General features: G+C 38.7%; 1 protein-coding gene across 10 annotated transcripts in view; it reads left to right on the top strand.

Annotated features, from left to right (window-relative positions):
* Tmcc1 (transmembrane and coiled-coil domain family 1) overlaps positions 1-22,155 on the top strand; it is a 176,091-nt gene that overhangs the window by 109,364 nt on the left and 44,572 nt on the right. The window contains exon 1 of one of the 10 annotated variants that reach the window (XM_076940330.1): positions 2,837-3,002. The exons of 5 other annotated variants lie outside the window; for them this stretch is intronic. In XM_076940330.1, coding sequence (XP_076796445.1) covers positions 2,955-3,002 — 48 coding nt within the window. In that variant the 5' untranslated portion in view covers positions 2,837-2,954. Of the gene's footprint in view, positions 1-2,836; positions 3,003-5,255; positions 5,331-14,254; positions 14,428-15,093; positions 15,163-22,155 lie in introns of those variants that run through there. 4 more of the 10 variants (XM_076940333.1, XM_034511595.2, XM_076940331.1 and 1 more) reach the window with 4 other exon arrangements.

The following is a 22,155-nucleotide window of genomic DNA, read 5'->3' as shown; positions in this document are numbered from 1 at the left end:
TAACAATGCATTCTGTTATTGAAGTAGTTGTTCCTGCTCTGGTGGTGTCTAGAGAGTTGGCCTAGCTTTACTACTGATATCTGGATGACAGGAGTGCTGGTTTTGGAAACCAAGTTTAAGAAGATTCTTACATAGTAGAAGCATTCACTTCTGCTTAATTTGTGAAAGTCCAGAAGTTTCTTTCCTTCTCACATGTAAAAGAAGATAGGCTCCCTGCTCTGACACAGTGGGTGCTGAGGCTCCTCATTCCTAAGGACAGGAAGCCTAACATCTTAGAACTCAACATGAATGTTGGAAATAGAAAAGCTCAAACCCGGGGCTGGAGAGATGGCTCAGCGGTTAAGAGCACTGACTGCTCTTCCAGAGGTCCTGAGTTCAATTCCCAGGAACCACATGGTGGCTCACAACCATCTGTAATGGGATCTGACGCCCTCTTCTGGTGTATATGAAGACAGGTAAAGTATACTCATATAAATAAAATTAAATTAAATTAAATAAAAGAAAAACTCAAACCCATTCAGAGTTCTTTTTCTAATATGAAATTTTTAAATATTTACATCTGTTTCCATAGGATAGCTCCTTAAAAATAGACTGTATGATGCAAAGAATATATATGGATTTTGAGACAAAGCATTCTTTGATTTAAAGGATAAAAGCACTGTATGTCAGTGACACATCAAAGAAAGTATTCCTGATACAGGCCAGTGAAACTGTACAGGAAAAAAAAAGAATACATTTTCAATAAAAATTTATGATAATGCAATGTTTATGTCCTGCTAAAAGAGTACTCTCTGGGCAATCTGCAATATTTAAACAAAACCCAGTGAGTCCTCAGAATATTGGAATTTTTACAGGAAAGAATATGTCAGTCAGTCTCTGGCAGAATTCATTCTGTCCGTATACCTGTATACCGGTATTCTGTCTGAGTGCACATATGTGTTTCTAGAATATCCATTTGTCTAAAAACAAAGAGTTTGTCCCACTTATAAGAGAATATATCATAGAATTCATGATCCATATTAGACATTCCTTTCTTTATTATTTTATATTCCACTTCAGAATCAAACTGGCGTAACAGTAGGTAGCTGTAGTAGTGAACATCTTTAACCCCAGCACTGTAAATTATGAATGTAGTTTAAAAGATAGCTTTAAATGAAGGGATTTATTTATAAATAAATGAACCAGATATGATATATATGCCCCTTAAAAGAGCTGTCGTGTGTGACTAAGCTTTTGAATGAAACATGGTTTATAAGACAATCCTAGAAGCTGAAGGAAGAATTTTTTAATTAAATATCAAAATGATAACTATATAAGACAACTTCTGAATACATCTTTTACAGACAAATTTCTTCAGTGAACAATTAAGGTTTTAAAGAACAAATAAGAACTTAAATCTGAACTCAGTCAGGTTATGCTTGATAAGATTAGACTACAGTTCCAATTCTAGTCTGCATGAGAGCCAAAACAAAAGGCTTACTTAAGGAACCTCAGCCTTGGATCCAGGTCTATTCTGGGTTTATACATAAGTTTATAGCCGGGCGGTGGTGGCGCACGCCTTTAATCCCAGCACTTGGGAGGCAGAGGCAATCGGATTTCTGAGTTCAAGGCCAGCCTGGTCTACAGAGTGAGTTACAGGACAGCCAGGGCTACACAGAGAAACCTGTCTCAAAAAACCAAAAAAGAAAGTTTATATGTTAATGGTTTGAATTGTTGTTGTTGTTGTTGTTGTTATCTATCACCTTTTCAGTATATTATCGCCCCCCCCCCAAAAGTTGAAATGTATTTTTTTAAAACGATGGTAACTAAGAGGACTTGAGTTTATTTTTAGAAATCTTTATAGTCTATATTAATGGGGCATGTGAATATAGACATTTAATCTTCAATTATATAGAGAATTAGCAATTTATTACTATATGCTTTAAAAGTTATACTGATCTTTTGATATATTTTATTCTCACAGCAATGAATCAGAGTAAATATGATCCCTTTGTACTGATAAAACTGAAACTCAGGTTAAAAGCTAACCTAAGGTCACAAACTAACAGTAGCCCTGAAAGGCAGCAGTTGTTTCTTGCTCCAGTTTGCTCCAACCCAGAGCCTGCTATGGGCCTGTATGGGGTACTGATGAGATAATATTGACCAGAACTGAACCTTGCTCTCCACACTGGAAAAGAATTCAAAGGGATCAAGTACTGAGAACTAAAAAATAGGGCTAGTGAAATGGCTCAGTGAGTAAAGGTGCTTGCCACCAAGTGACAATCTGAGTTTGATTTCTGGAATTTAAGTAGTAGAAAGATAGAACAGTCTCCCACAAATTGTCTTCTGACCTCCACTCATGCAATGTTTGCATACATACACACTAAATAAATATGAGAATTAAACTAGTGTGACTTTCTCTAATCCTAAAAACAATGATAAGGTAATTATTTCTACATTCTCAATATTGACCCCTTTTTTCAAGCCTTCCAACATCTCTATGGGAAAGCACCTCTTACACAAGTACACAAGTTGAAGCAGTGTATAAATGACTTAGCCCGCTATCAAGTGCATTAACAGAAACAAAGAGTTTTAGACCAGGATTGATAATATTTCATATTGTACAGGAGTCTACATATTTTCAAAAATAAATTTTAAGACTATATATCTATTTTATCTTCTCCAGGATACTTCTTTTTCTTCTTCTCAGCTGAGGCAGGGATGTGGATGGAGGGTTAAACCCCTGAGGATCCAGTGTCTAGCAACTTTACCCTAGGGGACTGCACACCACAGCTGTAGATGAGCACATTTCCCATCGGCATTTGCTCTGAGTCCAAGGGTTCTTGTAGAAACAGCTAGGCTAAAGAAGTCGGAGCTGCTTTAGCAGAGGTTGCTCTTCAGGGCTATGCTGAGAAGCTTCCCCCTAGTCTTCTGACTATGCACTTGAAAGAGAGACTGCTGATTGGGTGGTGGATATGACGACGAGGTGCTTTGTAATCTCTTCATACAAGCCAAAGAGTACAGTGAGTTTCCAAACATGAATACGTGTCAAAGCTGTAAGCACATACTCTTCTGTTGTGTTTGTCTGGATTTTTGTGCTCTTAAATTAGAAGATCTATTATATTGCATGGACATATGGAATCTTCATGTCATTCAGCACATAACAATGTACTATTTTCTGAGAAAATGCATTCTCTTTGTTACATCATAGAGATAAAGTTGTTTCACTTTCTGAAATGTGAATTTTAGTTTCTGTAATAATAATTCTTGATGTGCTCTAAAAATTTTAACAAAATTATCATTAAAAGTACACATGGGCTTTATACAATGAAAAACCTAGTTTTGGAATTCCTTCTTTGACCCCTGTCATCTGTTACCCTGAGTGCATTTTCTGTCCTCAAAGTTTTATCTTTGAGTTGAGGACTGTGGTGATAGTCATGACCTAGGACTGTTAGGAGGATTATGTTCACTGTATATAAAACCCACAGAGTAGAATCCAGGGACTTGCATGGAGCTAAACCTCCAGCCCATTAAACTCTATATGGAGATGTGTGTTATTGTTGCACTCACTTTTATTTTCTGTAGAAAATTGTGAAGATAAATGTGTTCTTTCAACATAAAATGATTTCATGTTCTAAAAACTCTGTGACCAACCATCCTCCTTGTCACTGGTTCCATCTGTTCCCTTGATTTACTAGCAAAGCTGTTAAACCTCACAGTATTAAACCTACAGGGTGAAGCTGTAGGGCTCTTGTGTCTTACAACACTTAAACATTACTTTTGTGCCTAGTATGGCACATAGAATAGTATTAGTGAAAGTGAATCTGTGTAAAAACTTGGATTTTTTTGTTTTGGAGTTTATTGTTGATGTTGTTGCTGTTGTTAGGTTGGTTTTTTGGTTTTTGAAGTAAGATTCCATGTAACAGACTGGCCTCACTCTAATTGGAGTTGACTTTGAATTTATGATCGTTTTTGTTTCTGTGTCCTGAGTGCTGAAATAACTGGTTTGTACCTCCAGACCCAGAAAACTTGAATAATGACTTTTAAAAATTATTTTAAATCCTTGCTCTTTGATGCCTTTGGAGCTTAAGAGTTCTTTTACTGTGGACAGTTTCATTAAGAGTCTTCATGGCTGTGCCTGCTTTTTTGGAAAACATATGCATCTTGGCAAATGAAACTACCAACATGCAAAGAAAGGCTTTGATTTTATATAACAGGTTTTCTTTTTAACTCAAATTAGAAGATAGATAACAAGGAGGCTATGGGTGTTAAATGATGATCTTAAAGCTTATGAACTGAACCCACAAATGCCTCTCAATCATGTTTAACTTTGTTTTTAAAGATATGAGTCAAGATTTTCTTTAAATGTGGTGCTAGGTAGGAATCAAACTCAGAACTTGACGTGTGCTAGGTAAGTGCACTACCTTTGAGTTACTTTCCTAACCCAAGTTTTTTTTTCTTGTCAGAAAAGAGTTAAACAGACAAGTTAAACAATTTTATATACCAACTATAATATGTATGCATCCTTGATCTGCTACATATAATAAAGAGGTAAACTGTTTTTAAGGTGGACATAATGATGGTGATGTATGTATGTATGTATGTATGTATGTATGTATGTAACTGTAGAGGCAGTGGCATGAGTATGTTGGAGTGCAGGAAAAAAAAAAAAAAAAAAAAAAAATCTCTCTAGCACCAAGAGGTGACTCTTTATGAGAGACTCAGTTCCTATCAAGAATCTCTGTCTCCCAGTAGGTATTTTGGTATTCACTTAAAAACAAGAGGCCAGGTGTGGTGGCTCATGTCTTTAAACCCAGAAGAGGCAGATGAATTTCTGTGAGCTGGAGGCCAGAATGGCCTAGTAAGTTCTAGGCCAGCCAGCCAGGAGTATATAGTCAGACCTTATTTCAAAAATAAAAATAAAAAGGGAGCCGGGCAGTGGTGGCACACGCCTTTAATCCCAGCACTTGGGAGGCAGAGGCAGGTGGATTTCTGAGTTCAAGGCCAGCCTGGTCTACCTAGTGAGTTCCAGGACAGCCAAGGCTATACAGAGAAACCCTGTCTCAAAAAAACAAAAAACAAAAAAAAAAAAAAAAGAAAAAGAAAACCAAAACAAAGATTATTAGATATATAAGAGCTTGGTTAGTGATCTCAGAGGTAAGGTGGAACAGTGCCCTGTGTTCATAAGGTCAAAGGTACCCTATGTGATTAATCTGTAAGGCCTAGAAGAGCTGAGCTTGGAAGTACAGTCACATAGAACTTATCCAGTTGTACACTGGAAACTCTGCATTTCTTTAAATCAAAGGAAAGACAGAATCAGTGAGGTGATGAAGTCACAGTGGGCAGAAGAGGTAAGTACTGGAAGCTGAGGAGTAAAGCTTGGGGGATGACAGACATGGCTTTGAAGTACGAAGAGGTCATTTCTTAGAAGTCTTATATTCATACTCCTGTTTAAATTGAACATATATTTTTGTCTGTGTAGTAAATACCATTCTGTACTAAAATTTTGTGTCTTTCAGTCTGTCAGTTATTTTAAAATTTGTGTGTCACATTTCCTTATATCCTGATATAAGGATGTAAAGTCACTTTAATAGGCATCAATAACATCTCACATACATAGAATCTTGAATAAGTGCTTAAAACTGTAGACAAATATATTACACAAAAGCACAGAGAGATTCCATGAACTAGGGTGTGACAGATTTGTCTTTGCTGTTTCTTGGTAACCCCATCACTTTCTATGTCTTTACAGAATTCTAACTCTTCCAGCTCCTGCAGAAAAGCTCTTTTTCTCTTTTTCCCTAAGTCATTCTTCAGATGTTGCTTGATCTTCAGTTTTCTGAAGTTTTGCAGCTTCTTTATAGAGTTTTGTTGGTTTTTGTTTTGTTTTGTTTGCCTAATTCTGGGTCACCAGAAATTGGTTGCAAGAATAGTGTTTTATGTTATGTTCTGTGGCGCAGGAGTAGACTATTGTCACTGTTTGTTTGATTTGAGTACTTGGCAATCTTTCATGATGGGTCATGTCAGTGTATGGCTGGTTCCATGGCAGTACAAGCATTTGGCAGCTGCTTGCTCACATCTCAGCTAACCAAGAAGCTAAGACAGACCTGATGCTCACACTCATTTAAGCCTTTCTCAGCCTTCCTGTGGTTAATTCTCTAAGCATCTTTTCAGTACTTTGTAATGAAGCTTTGATCTTGGAACAGTCACTTTATCCTGAAAGTACATTTTTTTCAGCATTCCTGCTTTTATTGTTTTGGTGTTGGGAATCTAACCTAGGGCCTCGTTCATACTAGGCAAATGCTCTACTACTAAACCAACAATCTTGATTTTTATTTCATACTCATGGGTACTTGGAATAAACTATGTTAGTGGTCATTGCATACTACTTCTTCCAATAGTTGAGATTTCCTGGGAGCTGGGCAACATTGTCTGGGAATATAAACTAAACAGATACACCAGAAAAAGAGTTAATAAAGACCATACCCACTTTTATTCCTTCATCTGTCCTGTGCTGTTTCTCTTTTGTACCAAGTGCAAAGGTCAGGCATCAGTCACTGTGCTGTATCCATTGCTGGTGACTTGAAGTTATCAGGTGGTAGAACTGCTGCTCTTTGATGGAGTTTAGCTCTCAGAGATACTGGTATGTTCACTGGCACAGAGACACCCAGGACTTTGAACACTAATTCTGATCACCTTCCAGTTTCTCCATGGAACCCTCTATAAATGGTCTAAGAGAGTAGATCTGAGATTTAAGAATGGAGTAGGAAAGGTAACTGGTATATAATTGAGCCTGTTCTCAACATGAGAGATTTGAATCACATGAAGACCAAGTAAGGAAGTTTGGAGATCACAGAGACCTGACTTTGCTTTTGTTTTTATTTTACTCAGCTTCCCAGAAGTAGGAGGACTGAATAGTTTTCTAAATCCTTCTTTCTTTGAATACCTCATCAACACAGCAGTGGACCTGTTATGTGATAAAGAACTAAAATGGGGGGTGGGGGACGGGGATAGGATCCTTAGCTGTTACTACATAGTTCCTTGCTATTGCCCTCAATGAATTCAATCTTGTGTTGACCATCTTCTGTTAAAAACCCAGATTAAACTCTGACATTTGAAACCATTATGCAAAGAGGTATATGGACTGTCTGTCACTTAGACTGTTTCCCAGTATCAAGTAAGATTACCAAAAAGCTGCAGGTTTTGGCTGGTTCCTGTATTGAATATAAGAATCTAGCCACTGCACCCTGATTGTGCAGCAAGCCCTTGCTTTACTTTATAGACATAAATAAGAATCATCTATGAAAGATGCATTCCTATCTTTTATAAAATCATTGTTAAGATTTTTCTTACACATTCATCTACATACATATTTCTTGCTTCATTTAAGTTTCTGATGAATTCTCTAATACCTTTTTAACAGCTAACAAAAAATTAATAGTAAAGACTGATGTTGCCAGAAAAAAAGCCCAAAGTACTCAGTTGTATTAACTTTAGTTTATATCAGTCTGTGTAGTTTAGTTATCTTTCTTCTCCCCTCCCTGTCCCCTCTCCCCCCCCCAGAGAGCTGAGGACCGAACCTAGGGCCTCTACCACTCTCCTTTATTTTTTGGTCTTAAATCATATTTCTTACTGAGCTTTTAAATGCACATAAACTTGTTTTTGTTTTGTTTGAAAAAGAGTCTTTATAGCCCAGGCTAACCTCATATGTGCAATAATCTTTCCACCTACCAGGTGTTGTAGCTACTAGCCTGTGGAAACATCACACATAAACTTTGTAACTTAGCTTAAAATCATTTTTTGGAAATAAAGTAGAATGTGAATTAATAATTTGCCAGTTATTACAACAGAATTGTGTAATAACATGCAACAAAATTATGTAATAATATACAAAAGCTGACTCCAGATTTCTAGTCCTGAAGTGCATGAGCAGAGACGCACTTTTTGAAACACAGCTTTGGAATTAAGGAACCAACTGTTGTTCAAAACTCCTGGCTCCGAAGAAAAAAATGAAGGCCTGAAGCTTACTAGTTTTTTTCTCCTGCCCTGTAGAGTGTGGGACATATACCAGTTGGCTCCAAGCCTTTGAAACAGTGGGCTGTTGTCAGTGGTCACTGAGACCACACATCTCATATGGATGATTTTAATCTGTTCATTGAAACTGTAATTTCTATTCAGTTGTCATCACTGTTTGTCTTTTGGAGACAGAATCTTGCTATGTAAGACTGGTCTTAGACTTTCAAATGCTGGGATTAGAGGTGTGTGCCATCACCAGTCTCCAGGGATTTTTGCTTTTGCGTGTGTGTTTTTGGCTTTTCTTTTGTTTGTGGTGCTAGGGATCGACTCCGAGGTCTTATATATACCATGCTAGGCAAACAACCACTGGACCACATCATCAGCTCTCGTGTGTATTTGTAAATATTTTGCACTGGGTAATTTATACCCAGGGATTTGATTTCCCACAGTTTTGGAGTCCCAAGATCAAGGTACCAGCAGATTAATTTTTGTGGATGGCCTGTTCCCTTTTGGATGGTGCTTTCTTGTTGTATCCTCATGTGGGAGAAGACACAAGAGAGTTGCAAGAAGTCTTTCATAAGGGCACTGATTCTGTTTCTGAAGTTGGTTAAGAAGTCACTTGTCAAGATGGAGGACAAGGGCTGATCATCAACATTTGAGTGGTGGGCACAGAGATCCACAGGTTTAACAGTATGTATGCATATTCTTGACTAAGACAGCGTCAGAATATTGGGGTTGTTGATGTGCTTTTGCTCTGCTAGGGATTCAACCCAGGGCCCTGCAAAGGCCAAACAGGTACTGAGCTCTCCATTGGGTGCTAGCAGCATAAGTAGCACATAAGCTGTATAGGGTTTCCTTTTTGTTTCTTGTGATATAAATATTTTAAGCATAAAAATAAAGAAAATAACATAACACATAACAGTGGCCAAGCTTTTTACAGTATTTGCTTGATATCAAGTTTACTTTTATGTGCTACTCCTTGCTTGATCTGTTCAAATTCTTTAGAGGTAGTTTTCTATTCTAAGGTTTTTTTTTTTTTTTTCATCAATACCACTTTTCTGTGTATTATGGGCATCCATCTGAACTGTCAACTTAGTTAAATTGAGAAGTACCCAGGAGATTAGTAAAGTACACCTCTAAGTATGTCTGGAGGTGTTGCTAAAGGATTGAGGAAGGCAGGGTGTCATACCCTTATTGTGACTGTACCACCCCTCAGCTTGAGGCCTAGATGGAATAAAAGGCAAGGCGGAAGGAGCTGGCTACAGGCTTGCTTTCCCTCTGCTTCCCAGCCTCCAGGACAGAAGCTCTGTCCCCCACCCCCACCCTCCAGCTGATAACTGACCTGTCAGGAAATGTGAGCTTGTGAGCCTGAATGTCAGAAGCCTAGGTGTTTCAGCCTAGTGCTTAGGCTGGGACATAAGATCCGGCTTTGCTGTCTTCCCTGCCAGCAGGTGACTGAGCTGAATTCAATTGTAGCACAGTGGTGTAAGCATAGAAGTTATGATTAAATAGCAGGTAAAAGGGGTTTTCCTTGTTGTTTCTGGGTTTTGTGATTTCATTCTTGTATTAGACACTTCACATGAAGAAGCTGGTAGGACTAACTAAAAGTTGCTCTAGGTGAGTCAGGGAATGAAGTGCATTGACTAAAGGACTATAAATTTCTGTAATGTCCTGTTCTTAGGACACATGACATTTTTTTCTTCAGTAATAATCTAACCTTAGCTTATTATGAGTCATTTTACTTTATAGACTTTTTTTTCTTCTTTAATAATAACACTTAAAACCCACATACATTCTGAGAGTGGTAGCTCACCCACCACCTTTAATCCCAGCACTCCAGAGGCAGAGGCAGGAGAATCTATAAATTCAGCCTGGTCTACATAGTCAGCTCTAGGATAGCCAGTACTATGTAGAGACCTTGTAGTCAGCTCTAGGATAACCAGTACTATGTAGAGACCTAGTCTGAAAGAAAGAGAGAGAGAGAGAGAGAGAGAGAGAGAGAGAGAGAGAGAGAGAATGAGAGAGAATTTTTACAGGTATTTAAAAAGATTTTCTTTATATGCCAAGTTAGTAAGCTTTTTTCTATGAAGCTTTTTTTTTTTCTTTTTAAATTTTTCTTTTTTTGTTATTTTTTTAAAACATTTTGTTATACTTTGTTAAAAACTTAAGGATGGAGTGGGCTGGACCAGATGGTTCAGCAGGTAAACAAAGGCCATCAGTCAGAGCAACCTGAATTCAAGGTGGAAGGAGAAATTAGAGTCCTGCTAGTTATGCTGTAACCTCCACAACAATGCCATGTTCTCCCCCAGCCCACCTAACCCCTGTAATAATCAAAAACCAGAAGTCTACCAGGGTCAGGGTATGCCTCCCTGCTCCACATCCTATCCTAGAAGCAAAGCCCAGGGGAACTGCACTAATGGAGGTCCTGATACCTTCTATGACAACAGTACCTCCTGTTTGGATTCCCACCTGAAGGGACTGCCTGATGTATATTTAAAACCAAAAGGCTAGATTACAGAACAGGACATTCTGTGAGCACAGGAACCATAGCATACTGCATACCAAGTGTTCTATACCTCATTGCGTTGTATATGTCTTTTTGTTTAGTTGGTTGTTTTTGTTTTTGTTTTTGTTTTTGTTGTTGTGGCTGTTTTGTTTTTTAGACAGGTTCTTATTATGTAGCCCTGACTGTCCTACCACTTACTGTGTAGACCAAACTGATGTTTGGTTACATTCAGAAATCTGCCTGCCTTTACCTCCACCTCCTAAGTGCTGCAATTAAAGGTCATGCTCAATAATTTTGTTTGTTTTTGCACTGCTGAGAATAGAACTCAGGGCCTTAGGTTTGCTAGATAAGCATCATTGAGTCACATCGTTGATCCCTTTTTTTTTTTTTTTTAAAGACAGAATCTCGAGCACTTACCATAAAACAGTTATTTGAAAACATTGATTTATGCTGTAAAGGTAATTTCTTGTCACAGAAATGATGCTCCAGTCTAGGCTAACAAGCACACGAGACAAGAAGTATACTTGGTTTCATTCTAATGCAGGAATGTGGTGGAGACTGTGTCTTTTCCCTGTTGTCTGGCTTTACAGTCTTGAAATTGGCTAGTTTTAAAAGAGTTAATAAAAGGAAATGAAGGAAAGGAGGAAGGGAGGTGAGCTGCACCATACTATTCAGTTCCTGGAAGGGGGCAGGTGGGGAGAGACAAGTTTTACCTGGTGAGAGAGATGAAAATATTTGCATAAGGGCTAGGCTTAGTATCTCATGTCTTTAATCCCAGCACTTGGGAAACAGGCATGCAGATCTCTATGAACTGGAGGATAGTCAGGACTTCCTAGTAAGACTCTGTCTGAGAGAGAGATTGAGAGAGAGAGAGACAGATTTGAAACAAATTTTACAAGGTGATAGAGGGACTGTTGGTCCTTAGTGGACAAGCTACCTTTGATGAGGGATGGTCGTTTCTTAGAGAATCAGGACTGAATTTATCATCTCCCCATATCTTCAAGATTTTTGTCACAACCCATAAGGGGGCCTCACTGTGAGTAGAGAAAATAAAAAGAGAAGCCCTAAGTTCAAACTGAAGGAAAAGGAAAAAGCATTAGAATACTCAGAAGAAGCACAGAACTGCCTTGTACTTCTTTTTTCTGTTTCTTTTCTCTCATGCCAAAAATCTCACACAGTTGTATAGTAACACTAGACTGAAGTATAGCAGGAACCTGAGGGTGGAAACCATTCTCTCTGATAGTGGAAAGGGGTCCTAAGAGGTCAAAATGAACCCTGTCTGCTTCCTCCACTAAGCTGCTCACCTCCAAACACAGTCACTCTCTAGAGATTATGTGGCTGGGAGAAGAGGATTCTCAGCCTTCTGACTAGACAAGGAGAACCCCATTTACCCAGAAAGTACTGAGGAGATTAGATTTGCAGGAAAGTTGGAAAGTAAACTCCTTAAATTTTTTTCACTAGCCATTCAACTTGCCTATGTGTTCATATGCTATTCGTGCATAATTTGGCCCCAAACAGGCTTTGAGAAGCAAAATGTGGCTTAGACCATGGCTAGGTACCAGACTGGTGATAGGGCTTGGTGTACAAGTGGAGCAGATCTGCTTAGCATTGCAAAGACTTTGACACTTAGTTCAAGTTGGAACACAGTCTACAGAAGGCTGGCGGGAAAATCTAAACTGAGGACAGCTAGGTTGTCTCCACTGAGATAACAGTGTTATTCTTTATATGCACTTACCATTGCCTAGATTTTTACAACAGTAATCTCAGTATCTAGAATACAGTACAAAGTAGACAGACATATAAAATAGTAATAAAATCACCAACTCACAAGGAATAAGAAAAAGACCAAGATAACACTGACATTAACATCAAATGTCTTTTTTTTTTTTTTTTTTTTTTTTTTTTTTTTTTTTGGTTTTTCGAGACAGGGTTTCTCTGTATAGCCTTGGCTGTCCTGGAACTCACTCGGTAGACCAGGCTGGCCTCGAACTCAGAAATCCTCCTGCCTCTGCCTCCCAAGTGCTGGGATTAAAGGCGTGTGCCACCACCGCCCGGCTAACATTAAATGTCTTAACACCAGAGCTACAGAACTATGAAAGGAAGCCAGTAGCCCTGAAAAGGTCAATCATTCCACAGACTGATAACACAGATGACTGGTCTCAGTGATTTATAAAACCCAGTAGGCAGGAAGTAAGGAAAGGTCAAGAAGAGCTGAGCATCTGCTCTGAACTAGATTCTAGAATGTGTGAAACAACAGAATACGTACTACCCTGAATATCTGTAAAATGTTCATCCAGGTAGGCCCTGCCTGTCAATGGTCACAAAACTAAAAGTTTAAAAAGTGACTTAAAATCTATTCTCTAATTAAAACAAATTAGGGGGTAAGTTGACCTTAAAAATCATAGTAAGTCATGTCAAAATTAGGTAGAAAACCAGACATGGTAGTGAACCTCTTCAATCTCAACATTTGGGAAGCAGGTGGAGGTGAATTGCTGTGAGTTCAAGGCCAGCCTGGTTTATATAGTGAGTTCCAGGATAACCAGGGCTTCATAATGAAACCCTGTATTTAAAAAAAAAAAAAAAAAAAAGTGGATGCAGAGCTAAGGATGTGGCTCAGCCTGTAAACTCTTCCAAAGACCAAGCTCAAGGATCCCCAGAACCCATATAAAAAACCAGGTGCAGTGGCACATTTACAATAGCAGTACTAGGGAAGAAGAGATGAGAGGATTCCTGGTATTTGCTGGTCATCCAGTCTAACTAAATCTGTGAGCTCCCAGTTTGGTGAAAGACACTAAAAAGTGGAGAACATTTGAGGAAGGCAACCAATGTCATTGACTTCTGACCTCCACACACATGTATGCATAAGTTCCTAATGTCCAAAAAGAAATGGGCTATTACCACACTTTCCATGAAATAGCCGGATTGTGAAATGAACCAGGAGTAACCCTATATACATGGTCACCTCAGTAGAGTGATAGACTCACTAAAGATAAAGTAGATAACTTTTTTGTTTGAGACAGTCTCATGTACACCAGGCTGATCTAAAATTCCATATGTAGCCAAGGAATGACCTTGAATTTATGATCCTCTTATCCTCTTGCCCCCTCTCCAGTGTTGGGATTGGAGGGTTATTCCACCATGCCTATTTATACTGTGCTGGGACTGATCCCAGAGTCTTAGGAATTCTAGGTGAGCACGCTCCCATATCCTCACCTCCACACTCAGATACATTTTTGGTGAACTAAGAAAAAATGGTATATGTGAAATTGGGCAGATGTGAAAAATGAAATTATTAGGCATACCTTCAGTCCGTGTGTGTGTGTGTGTGTGTGTGTGTGTGTGTGTGTGTGTGTGTGTGATGGGTGTGTAGTGCATGTATCCATTACCAAAGATATGTTTTCAGAATGTTCCACCTGTTCTGTATTAAAATGACAGAGAGGGTTTAAAAGCTCCTCAGGTCAGTCACAGGATCCAGACAAATAGTATGTTTGTGCTATCAGTTGAATGAATCAATGGGTTCTTCAGATTCCCTGCTTCCTTTTCAAAGAGAACATTTTTCCTAACTTTTACTAGTGTGAGCGGTTTATGATCGATGTTGAAGGTGTTTTTTATGTCATTGCTTAACTGGACTGGAGATGATCTCATGTGACAGCATGGAGCTCTTGTTTTGGAGTTGCCATTACTTTCTAGAACAGCCATTCTGTATAGCTGCCAACATGCCCTGGGTACTCTTGCTTCATATTGCAGTGATACTGCTTTGTCAGGGTAGAATTCAGCCTCACAGGGCTGGAGCAGTCTGCTGACCTCATGCCACAGTACAGCATGTTCAAACCTGGGAGAAACCCAGGGGTTACTCGGCATATTCTTCCTCCTTCCTCACGAGCATGGAACCGTCACTGTCCTCGGAAACCGTATGTTGTATATGTGTGTGTATCTGTCTCTTTATAAATCTCTTCCGTATTCCTGTAGTTATACAGCTTTAAGGTGGGGGGCTGGTTGTGCAGACACAGGAAACTGACTGAGCTGCTGGAACTTAGCACTTCTCACAGCAGAGCTCAGCCAGGGCATGTGCTATTTTTAGACAGTGAATTTGAGATAATAGAGAATCCTGTTATGTTTCCTAGCTGTTTGTTTCACTCATAGCTATTTGGGCAGTATACGAGGGGTTTTGTGTGGCTATATAAGTCATGATTGGATCATACTAGAGCATCCAACACTCGGGTATGGGGGCCTGTTTCCCTGTTTCCATGCAGAATAGACATTGTTTGCGGTGTTTCAGACTAAAAAGTTACCGGAAAATAAGCATTTCCTTCAGCGAACAAAAGAGTTTCATTTGCCTTGATGGATTGGGAAAGGCTTGGGTTAAATGTGAGGATGCCAGGCATGCATAACAAATGGGAATTTGAGTTCAAGCCAGTTTGAAATATTTCTCACATTCTTCTTTTAATAAAAGGATTCTTATCATTGAGCTACTTGTTTTCAAGGCTTTTCCTGTGACATGATGGTTTCCTCAGTTATGAACAGTATGTACAACTCTGTTAATTTTCGTCTTTAGAGCAACACCACAGGACTGTGTAATGAACTAAACAGGAAGATGATCCAGCTTTATGCAACACCCCCCCCACCATGTTCACATTTCATCTTTAGTTCTGAATAGAAAAGTAAGCCATTAGATTGAATTTACTATGGGTCGGTTTTATAAACAATACATAGATACTTTCTAGAAGATAATGCTTTTTAAAAAAAAAAATAAAACCAGTTCTTTAGAGTGCCCCCCCCCCCCAGTTCTAAAATTAATACTGTTTGCTGGTGAGCAGTTGGACTTAAGCTCCAAACAGATTTTTCACTCTGGAGTTTGATATTTTAAATGCTGGATTTATTAGCAGATTTGTGCCTGTGATCTCTACTCTCTTTTTCTGTTTGTTCTGATTCTTGAATCCTAAAACCTTGGCAGATCCTTTGTTTGTTCTGAAGTTATAAAAGGTCAGTTTATTTATCAGTGTTTTATTACGAATGCTAGTACCTGAGCTGGAAAGATGGCACAGTAGGTAAGAATGCATACTCTTGCAAAGGACCTAAGTTTGGTTCCAGGCACTCGCAGTAAGTGAATCTCAACTGCTTGTAACTCCAGAGCTGGAGAACCTAGCACCTCTGGCCACAGTGGAAGTCTGCACTCATATTTACAAACACATAATTATAAATTATAAATTTGAAAAAGAAAATAAAAAATTATAAATCTGTGAGAAAGGAAAAAGAATGGTAGTGCAGGATGAGCTGCCTGATATGAAGGAAAGTATTCCTAGAAGAGCCTTAAGAGACAGGGAGACACCATCAGAATTACATCTTACACTCCATCAGTGCCAGTGTCGGGCAGAAACATAAGACAGAATTGAAACACTAAACACTTCAATTGCCTTTACCTAGTATTTGCATTAACTCCTAATAGTAGAGATATTTCTAGAGCTGGGCGGCCTGACAGAATTTAGCTCAGTTATAGATACTTGCATTGTGTGCAGAAGCTGTAGGTTCAATCCTCAGTCTCTCTCTCTCTCTCTCTGTCTTTGTCTCTCTCTCTCTCTCTCTCTCTCTCTCTCTCTCTCTCTCTCTCTCTCTCTCTCTCTCTCTCTCTCACACACACACACACACACACACACACACTTACACTTTTCTGAAACATAATGTGCCTGAGTTTGTAAATGTTCAGCAATGAGGTACCTGTTTCCAACATCTTAGCTTCCTAACAGGACTGAATACAACAAGAGGCTGTAAACTGAGATCTGAATACCTTTCTACGCTACAGAATTAACAATTTGGAGAAAAAAATTAACAAAATGAAAATATAGCTGACTGCAGGAAACCAGTGTGGAATTTGAAGAAAGGGGAACTCTAGAAGTCACAATGTATATTGAACTCATTTACATTTTGAATACTTTAAAGTTTTATTATGTCTCCAGAGGTTAGTCCATTCTAAAGATTTCTGCCCTTTTTCTTTCTCAGTGACCCTGCAATGGCCACACCTTTAGGTATTATTGTTAAAGCCACTGGTGTGATACAGACATTTTAGACAGTTCCTTGACAGTATCATATGAGCTTTTTCTACAGATGCTCAAATGTTTATCATGGCAACTTACAACAAGTTTACCATATACAGTTGCTGTACTTAAGTATATTTTAAAGTTTAAAGTACTGTGTACTTTCAACCTAAGTTTTATATACAGTAAGCTGTTACTTTAAGTGTTGGGTTTTTATGATATAATAAAATTTCTCATAGTTAGACCTCTGGCACGTGGAAGCTAAAGGTCACCTTCAGGTGCTGCTCCTTAGGAGCTGTCTACCTTGTCTCTTTACAACGGGATCTCTCCCATGAACCTTGGATCTACCGTGTAAGATAGGCGGGCTGACCAGCAAGCTCCAGAGTTTGGTCTACTCCTGTCTCCCTAGCACTAGGATTATATATGTGTCCCCATGTCTGGCTTTTTTTATGTGTGTGGGAATCAAACCCACAACCTCCGTCTTTGCAATGAAAGCAAGTCTTCACTGACGGAGCCTTCTCCTCTGCTCCTTAATTTTCATTATTAAAATGTAAAACCAGGTCAGAAGATTGGAGAAACAAAAGAGAACAGACTTTTTTCCTAAACCAATGTCTCTTTTTTGCCCAGAAGAGATTATCATGGCCCCTGCTCCTCTGCAAGAGCAGCCAGTGTTAACTAACCATTGTCTACTAGAGTTGAGCTTTCTCCAGCCCCCAGGGATGGTTCTTAATGAAATTGCCCAATACCTGTTTATCTTATGATTGTCCCTTGTGGAAGCAGTGGTAAATTGTTTGTGTTACTTGTTTTCTTGTTATTCTCCATTGAATTAATTATATTCCAGATTACCTCTGAGTTTTGGGGCTAAATGGAGGAAAGAGGAGATAGTATTTACAACTAAGAACAGCTTTTGATATTTTCAATGAGCAGATCTGAAGAGCTAGACTGAACTAGTTTGAAGTGTGAAGACTTGATTAGAATACTACAAACATCTCTCTTCTCACTGGCCACAGTTCAGACTGAACAGGAGCATTTCCACTTTGGAGGCTAGGGCTTTTGGTTGCATGCTTCTCAAGTGAAGAATAACACTGTTGAGAAAATGAGGTTCAGGAGGCCTGGCCTGTGGTGCCAACTTTGCTGTAACAAGATAGTAACAAGAGTTCAGTTAGTGTTCCAGGACTTTTTATTTCTTATTGTGTAATAAGATTCTTTCACTAGAAAAGTCCTAAGGGTCTTCCAATTTAGGATACTTAAATGAGTACATGTATATGCACACACAAGGACAGACTTGTATAAATTGGCTTTAAAATAAAGTAATATGAGGGCCAGCAAGATGGTTCAGTAGGTAAGAACACTTACTAATAAGCCTTGTTAACATGAGCAACCACACCCTCTTTCACACATACACAATTAAAGTAAAATGGCATAGTGGTTAAAGCAGTTTCTACCAAGCCTAATGTTCTAAGTATTCGTTCCCAGGGACCACATGGTGGAATGAGAGAGCTGACTTCTAAAGGAGGTCAGAGGTTGTTCTCTATACACATACATATATACACATATAAAATAAATCAATTTAATAAAACTTTTAAGTAAAATAATATATTTCCCTATGGCTCTCAGAAATAAATATTTAAGCTACAAAACCTACATGCATTCTCTGGTTATATTACTTTTAGAAAACAGTTTCCTAGGGCTGGTAAGATAGTTTAGCAGGTATTTGCTACCCTGCTTGACAGACCTGAGTAGTTTGATTCCCCAGGACCCATATAGTGGAAGAAGAAAACCAAGTCCTGCAAGTTGACCTTTAGCCTCCACATATATGAGATACAAAAAATGGATGGATGGATGGATGGACAGATAATAAAAACTATTTAAGACTTAATCTTCTCACAGAGAGCCAGATGTCTCTGTAAGTGTGTCAGGAGCCAGGTGTAGATCAAAACTGAATCATGGCTGAGGACAGTACATGAAGGACTTAGACTGAACATACCCCAGCCTCACTATCTTTCACAGAAAACATTTGATCTCTGATTCAATATCAGTAATTGCTAACATATGTGTGTAGTTGGTTCCTCTGCAGAGAAAGACCTTACATCCAAGTAGAGTTCTGTGTTTTTGTAATCAACCTGCAAGTTCATTGTTGTTGACTTGACTGCTTAGGATTAGCCCCAAGAGCAGACAAAATGCAGTTATCAACAGCACACTTGGATTTCAATTGTGAGTCTCAGATTTAGCTTCATCTCTAAGTAGTTCTTAGTCTTTAAAGCATTCCACCCCCACATTAACTTCATGCTCCTTGAGTTAAATCTGAAGAACAGCCGAATTGCAAATTTCACAAGATAGGTGAAAATAGCCTACTCCTTTAACCTAAAAGTAGATCATTTTAGTATTTAGGTCCGTATTTTTTTATTTAGTGCATATGCATATTTTATAACCATTTGTGTAAAAGACTTTGTTTTTCCATTACAACAATTCAGAGTGTTTGAATTTGAAATTAGAATTTTCATTCCCAGAAATAACCCTGCTTTCATTTTCCACGTTGGAGTCTCCTTCTCTTACACTGGAAACAAAGGCCCCACTGTTCTTCACTCTTCTTCATCTTCAGAACAGAGCCAGCAGCTTGCAGGAGAGCAGTTGGTTTGTTTTTAACATCTTCTGCCTCTGTTGCACTCTATGTGTGAGTAATCCTCTCAGCAGTCTCATCTTTTTTTTTCTTTCAACCTTTTGGCCCTTAAGTAAAAACTACCAAGGCAGAAGGTATGGAAACAATGTGGAGAGATGTTGCAGACAGGGTAGCATAGCCTGAGCTCATCCAGCTCATGATACAGTTACGTGATAGAGTAACATGTTTCTTTTTCTTTCCTAATCCCAAAGATGCATGTTTTTGTTCATCAGAATTCATTAAATACATGCTCTGTCTGGTGTTTGTAATCTCAAGCAGCTCACTGGCCTTTGACAGCTCACCTTTTCTTTGGAGCTGTCCTGTGTATGCTTTGTCTGTTTTCTTCCTGTTACTAAACTTTGATTTACTTGAATTGCATTGTATTGTGTTGTGTTGGGGGAACATCATAGCACATGTGTGAAGAACAGAAAAGACAATTTTCAGGAGTCAGTTTTCTCCTGCCACCATGTTCTGGAGACAAAACTCAGCTCATCAGGCTCGACTGCAAGTGCCTTTATCCGCTCAGCCATTCTGGGGGCCCTGGTTATTGTAAGCACTATAAATCACAGTTTCAGGGGGGAATTGGTGAAAAATAAGGACTCAAATCTGTCTCCTACAAACTATCGTACTTCAAACCCATTTACTTACTATATATGGCCTGGTGTTTTGAGCTTAATGTTGCCAAACAATAGAATTCTGTCATGTGATGGCATCTTAAGAGGAAGGGTGAAAAGCTGAGAAACTGATCATCTGTTCCTTCATTGGTAATAAACTCAAAGAAGTTGACAGTAAGTTGCCGGCTAATAGCTACTTTGCATTCCTGTTTCTTCTTCTCCTTCTCCTTCCTCTTTCTCCTCTTCCTCCTCCTCTCTTCCTCCTCCTCTTCCTCTTCCTCTTCTTCCTCCTCTTCTTTCTCCTCCTCTTCCTCCTCCTCCTCCTTCTTCATCTTCTTCTCTCCTTCTCCTTTTTCTCCTTTTTCTCCTTTTCCTTCTCCTCCTCCTCCTCCTCCTTTTCTTTTCTTTTTATAGCTCTTTATCTTCAGTCTGTTAACTGTCTTTAATATTTCAAAGGTGTTTCTTTGAAACTTGGGGGGTTTTTGCAGCTTAATGGCAAAGCAACAGTAATGAAGTTAAGTGGTTAATTGATGTCATGGTTTTGCACTTTTTCTCAAGATATCTGTGACAACTGATACTTTACAAAGAACAAATTAAAATAAATCTTTGTCTTCATATCAAGTAACATTCTTATATTTTAGTAGTTTTCTTACTTTCTGAAGATGTAATTTTTAATATTCATGTAACTACCTATTGAAAAAAGCAATTATTCAGTGATGCTTGGTTAAGCATAATGAGGTAGGCTGTAGGAACTACAGAGTACAGCATGAGCAGGGTGCTGTGGGTGATGGATGGTCATGATAGAAAATGACCAAGAGAGTAAAGGGGATTCTGGATGATTTAGCTTGGCAAGATTTCTCCCAGTCAGTAAGACAAGAGGACAAAGAGCCAGGTCAGTCATTGAGGAGGATGCATATCAAGGAAAGATTTCTAGCTGAAACTTACTTAGCTAATTTTGCTAGAATTGGATTTTTAGAAAGGGCACAGATATGCCGAGGAAAAAAGCTCAGAAATCAACAGAAGTTTTGGCTGAGCAAATAATCTTTGTCAATACCTGACTGGCATGTTCTTCACCTAAGATTTAGAAATTATGAAATAACTATCTAAGAGGAGTTTCAAGAGAGTTTATGTCCCTCTAACAGTGGTGCAATAAATATAGCTTAAAACGGCTTTTCATGGGTAAATAACAATGCACTTTTTAAAAGATTTCTTTTTATGAGTGTTTTGCCTGCATGTATGTATATGTACTATGTGTATGCCATGCCTGCAGGAGTCAGAAGAGGGCATCAGATCCCCTGGAAATGGATTTACAGATAATTGTAAGCCACTGTGTGGGTGCTAGGAATCAAAACCAGGTTCTCTGCAAGATTAGCCAGTGCTCAAAACCTCTGAGCTATCTCTGTACCCCTTCAGTGTATTTTTTTATGTATGTGGATGGTGCATTTGTGTTTGTGACTACATGTACATATGTGTGAACATGGATGTAGAGGCAAAAAGTTGATGTCAGGTGTCTTCCTCAATTGTTCTCTATCTCATATATTGAGGCAGAGCCTCTCCATTTGAGCCTGAATTTGTTTCTTTGGCTAGTCTACTCCACTAACTTGCTCCTGGGAGTACAAGTAGGCTGTCACACAAACCAACTAGCAATTACCAGGGATGGGAGTTGGGGGTCTATGGATCTGAACTCAAGAGCTCTGTAAATGGTAGTTATTTGGTAGTATACTGAGTTATGATGATTTACTTTCTTTTTTTGTGCTGAGTTCCTTTATTTAGCATGGAAGATAGAGCTTCATTTGGAAGATTAAGTCAGCCTGGGTCCCATGGTTATTTGCTCTTTCCCTTGTTCTTGTCTTGAACCTGAATTCTTGTACATGCAACCGTGCACTCTACCATGGAGAGACAGCCTCAGCCCAAGAATCTTGTTTTGTTGTTTGTTTGTTGTTTGTTTGTTTGTTTGTTTGTTTTTCTTCATGAAGAAGCTGCTATACTGAAACTGTCAATCAGTGAAATGTCACTTGCATCGGATGCTTAAGGTCTAGGTTCAATTCTTAGTGCAGCCAAAAAGGGAAAGAAAAGGGAAAAACATTTATAATGTTTTTTTTATAGCGTTGTACATTATCTTCATTTAAAATAACAAGAAGTAAAGGACTTAGACCAGGTTTTTTTTTCCTCCTCTAAATTAAGCCCAGACTGACCACAAATTCACAATCTTAATAGCCAGTTATATTTCTGAATAACACTAATGTATTAATACCATGTACAGTTCCAAACAAAATTAAATAGATTAAATGTCATTTTAATCTGTCTGAGGGTAAAAGTACACTGGACTTTTTAGAACCTTGAAAACAG

This window comes from Arvicanthis niloticus, chromosome 9, assembly GCF_011762505.2.
Source record: "Arvicanthis niloticus isolate mArvNil1 chromosome 9, mArvNil1.pat.X, whole genome shotgun sequence".
Lineage (NCBI taxonomy): Eukaryota > Metazoa > Chordata > Mammalia > Rodentia > Muridae > Arvicanthis > Arvicanthis niloticus.
The sequence above is the reverse complement of the archived record's forward strand: the minus strand, read 5'-3'. Positions and strand labels throughout refer to the sequence as shown.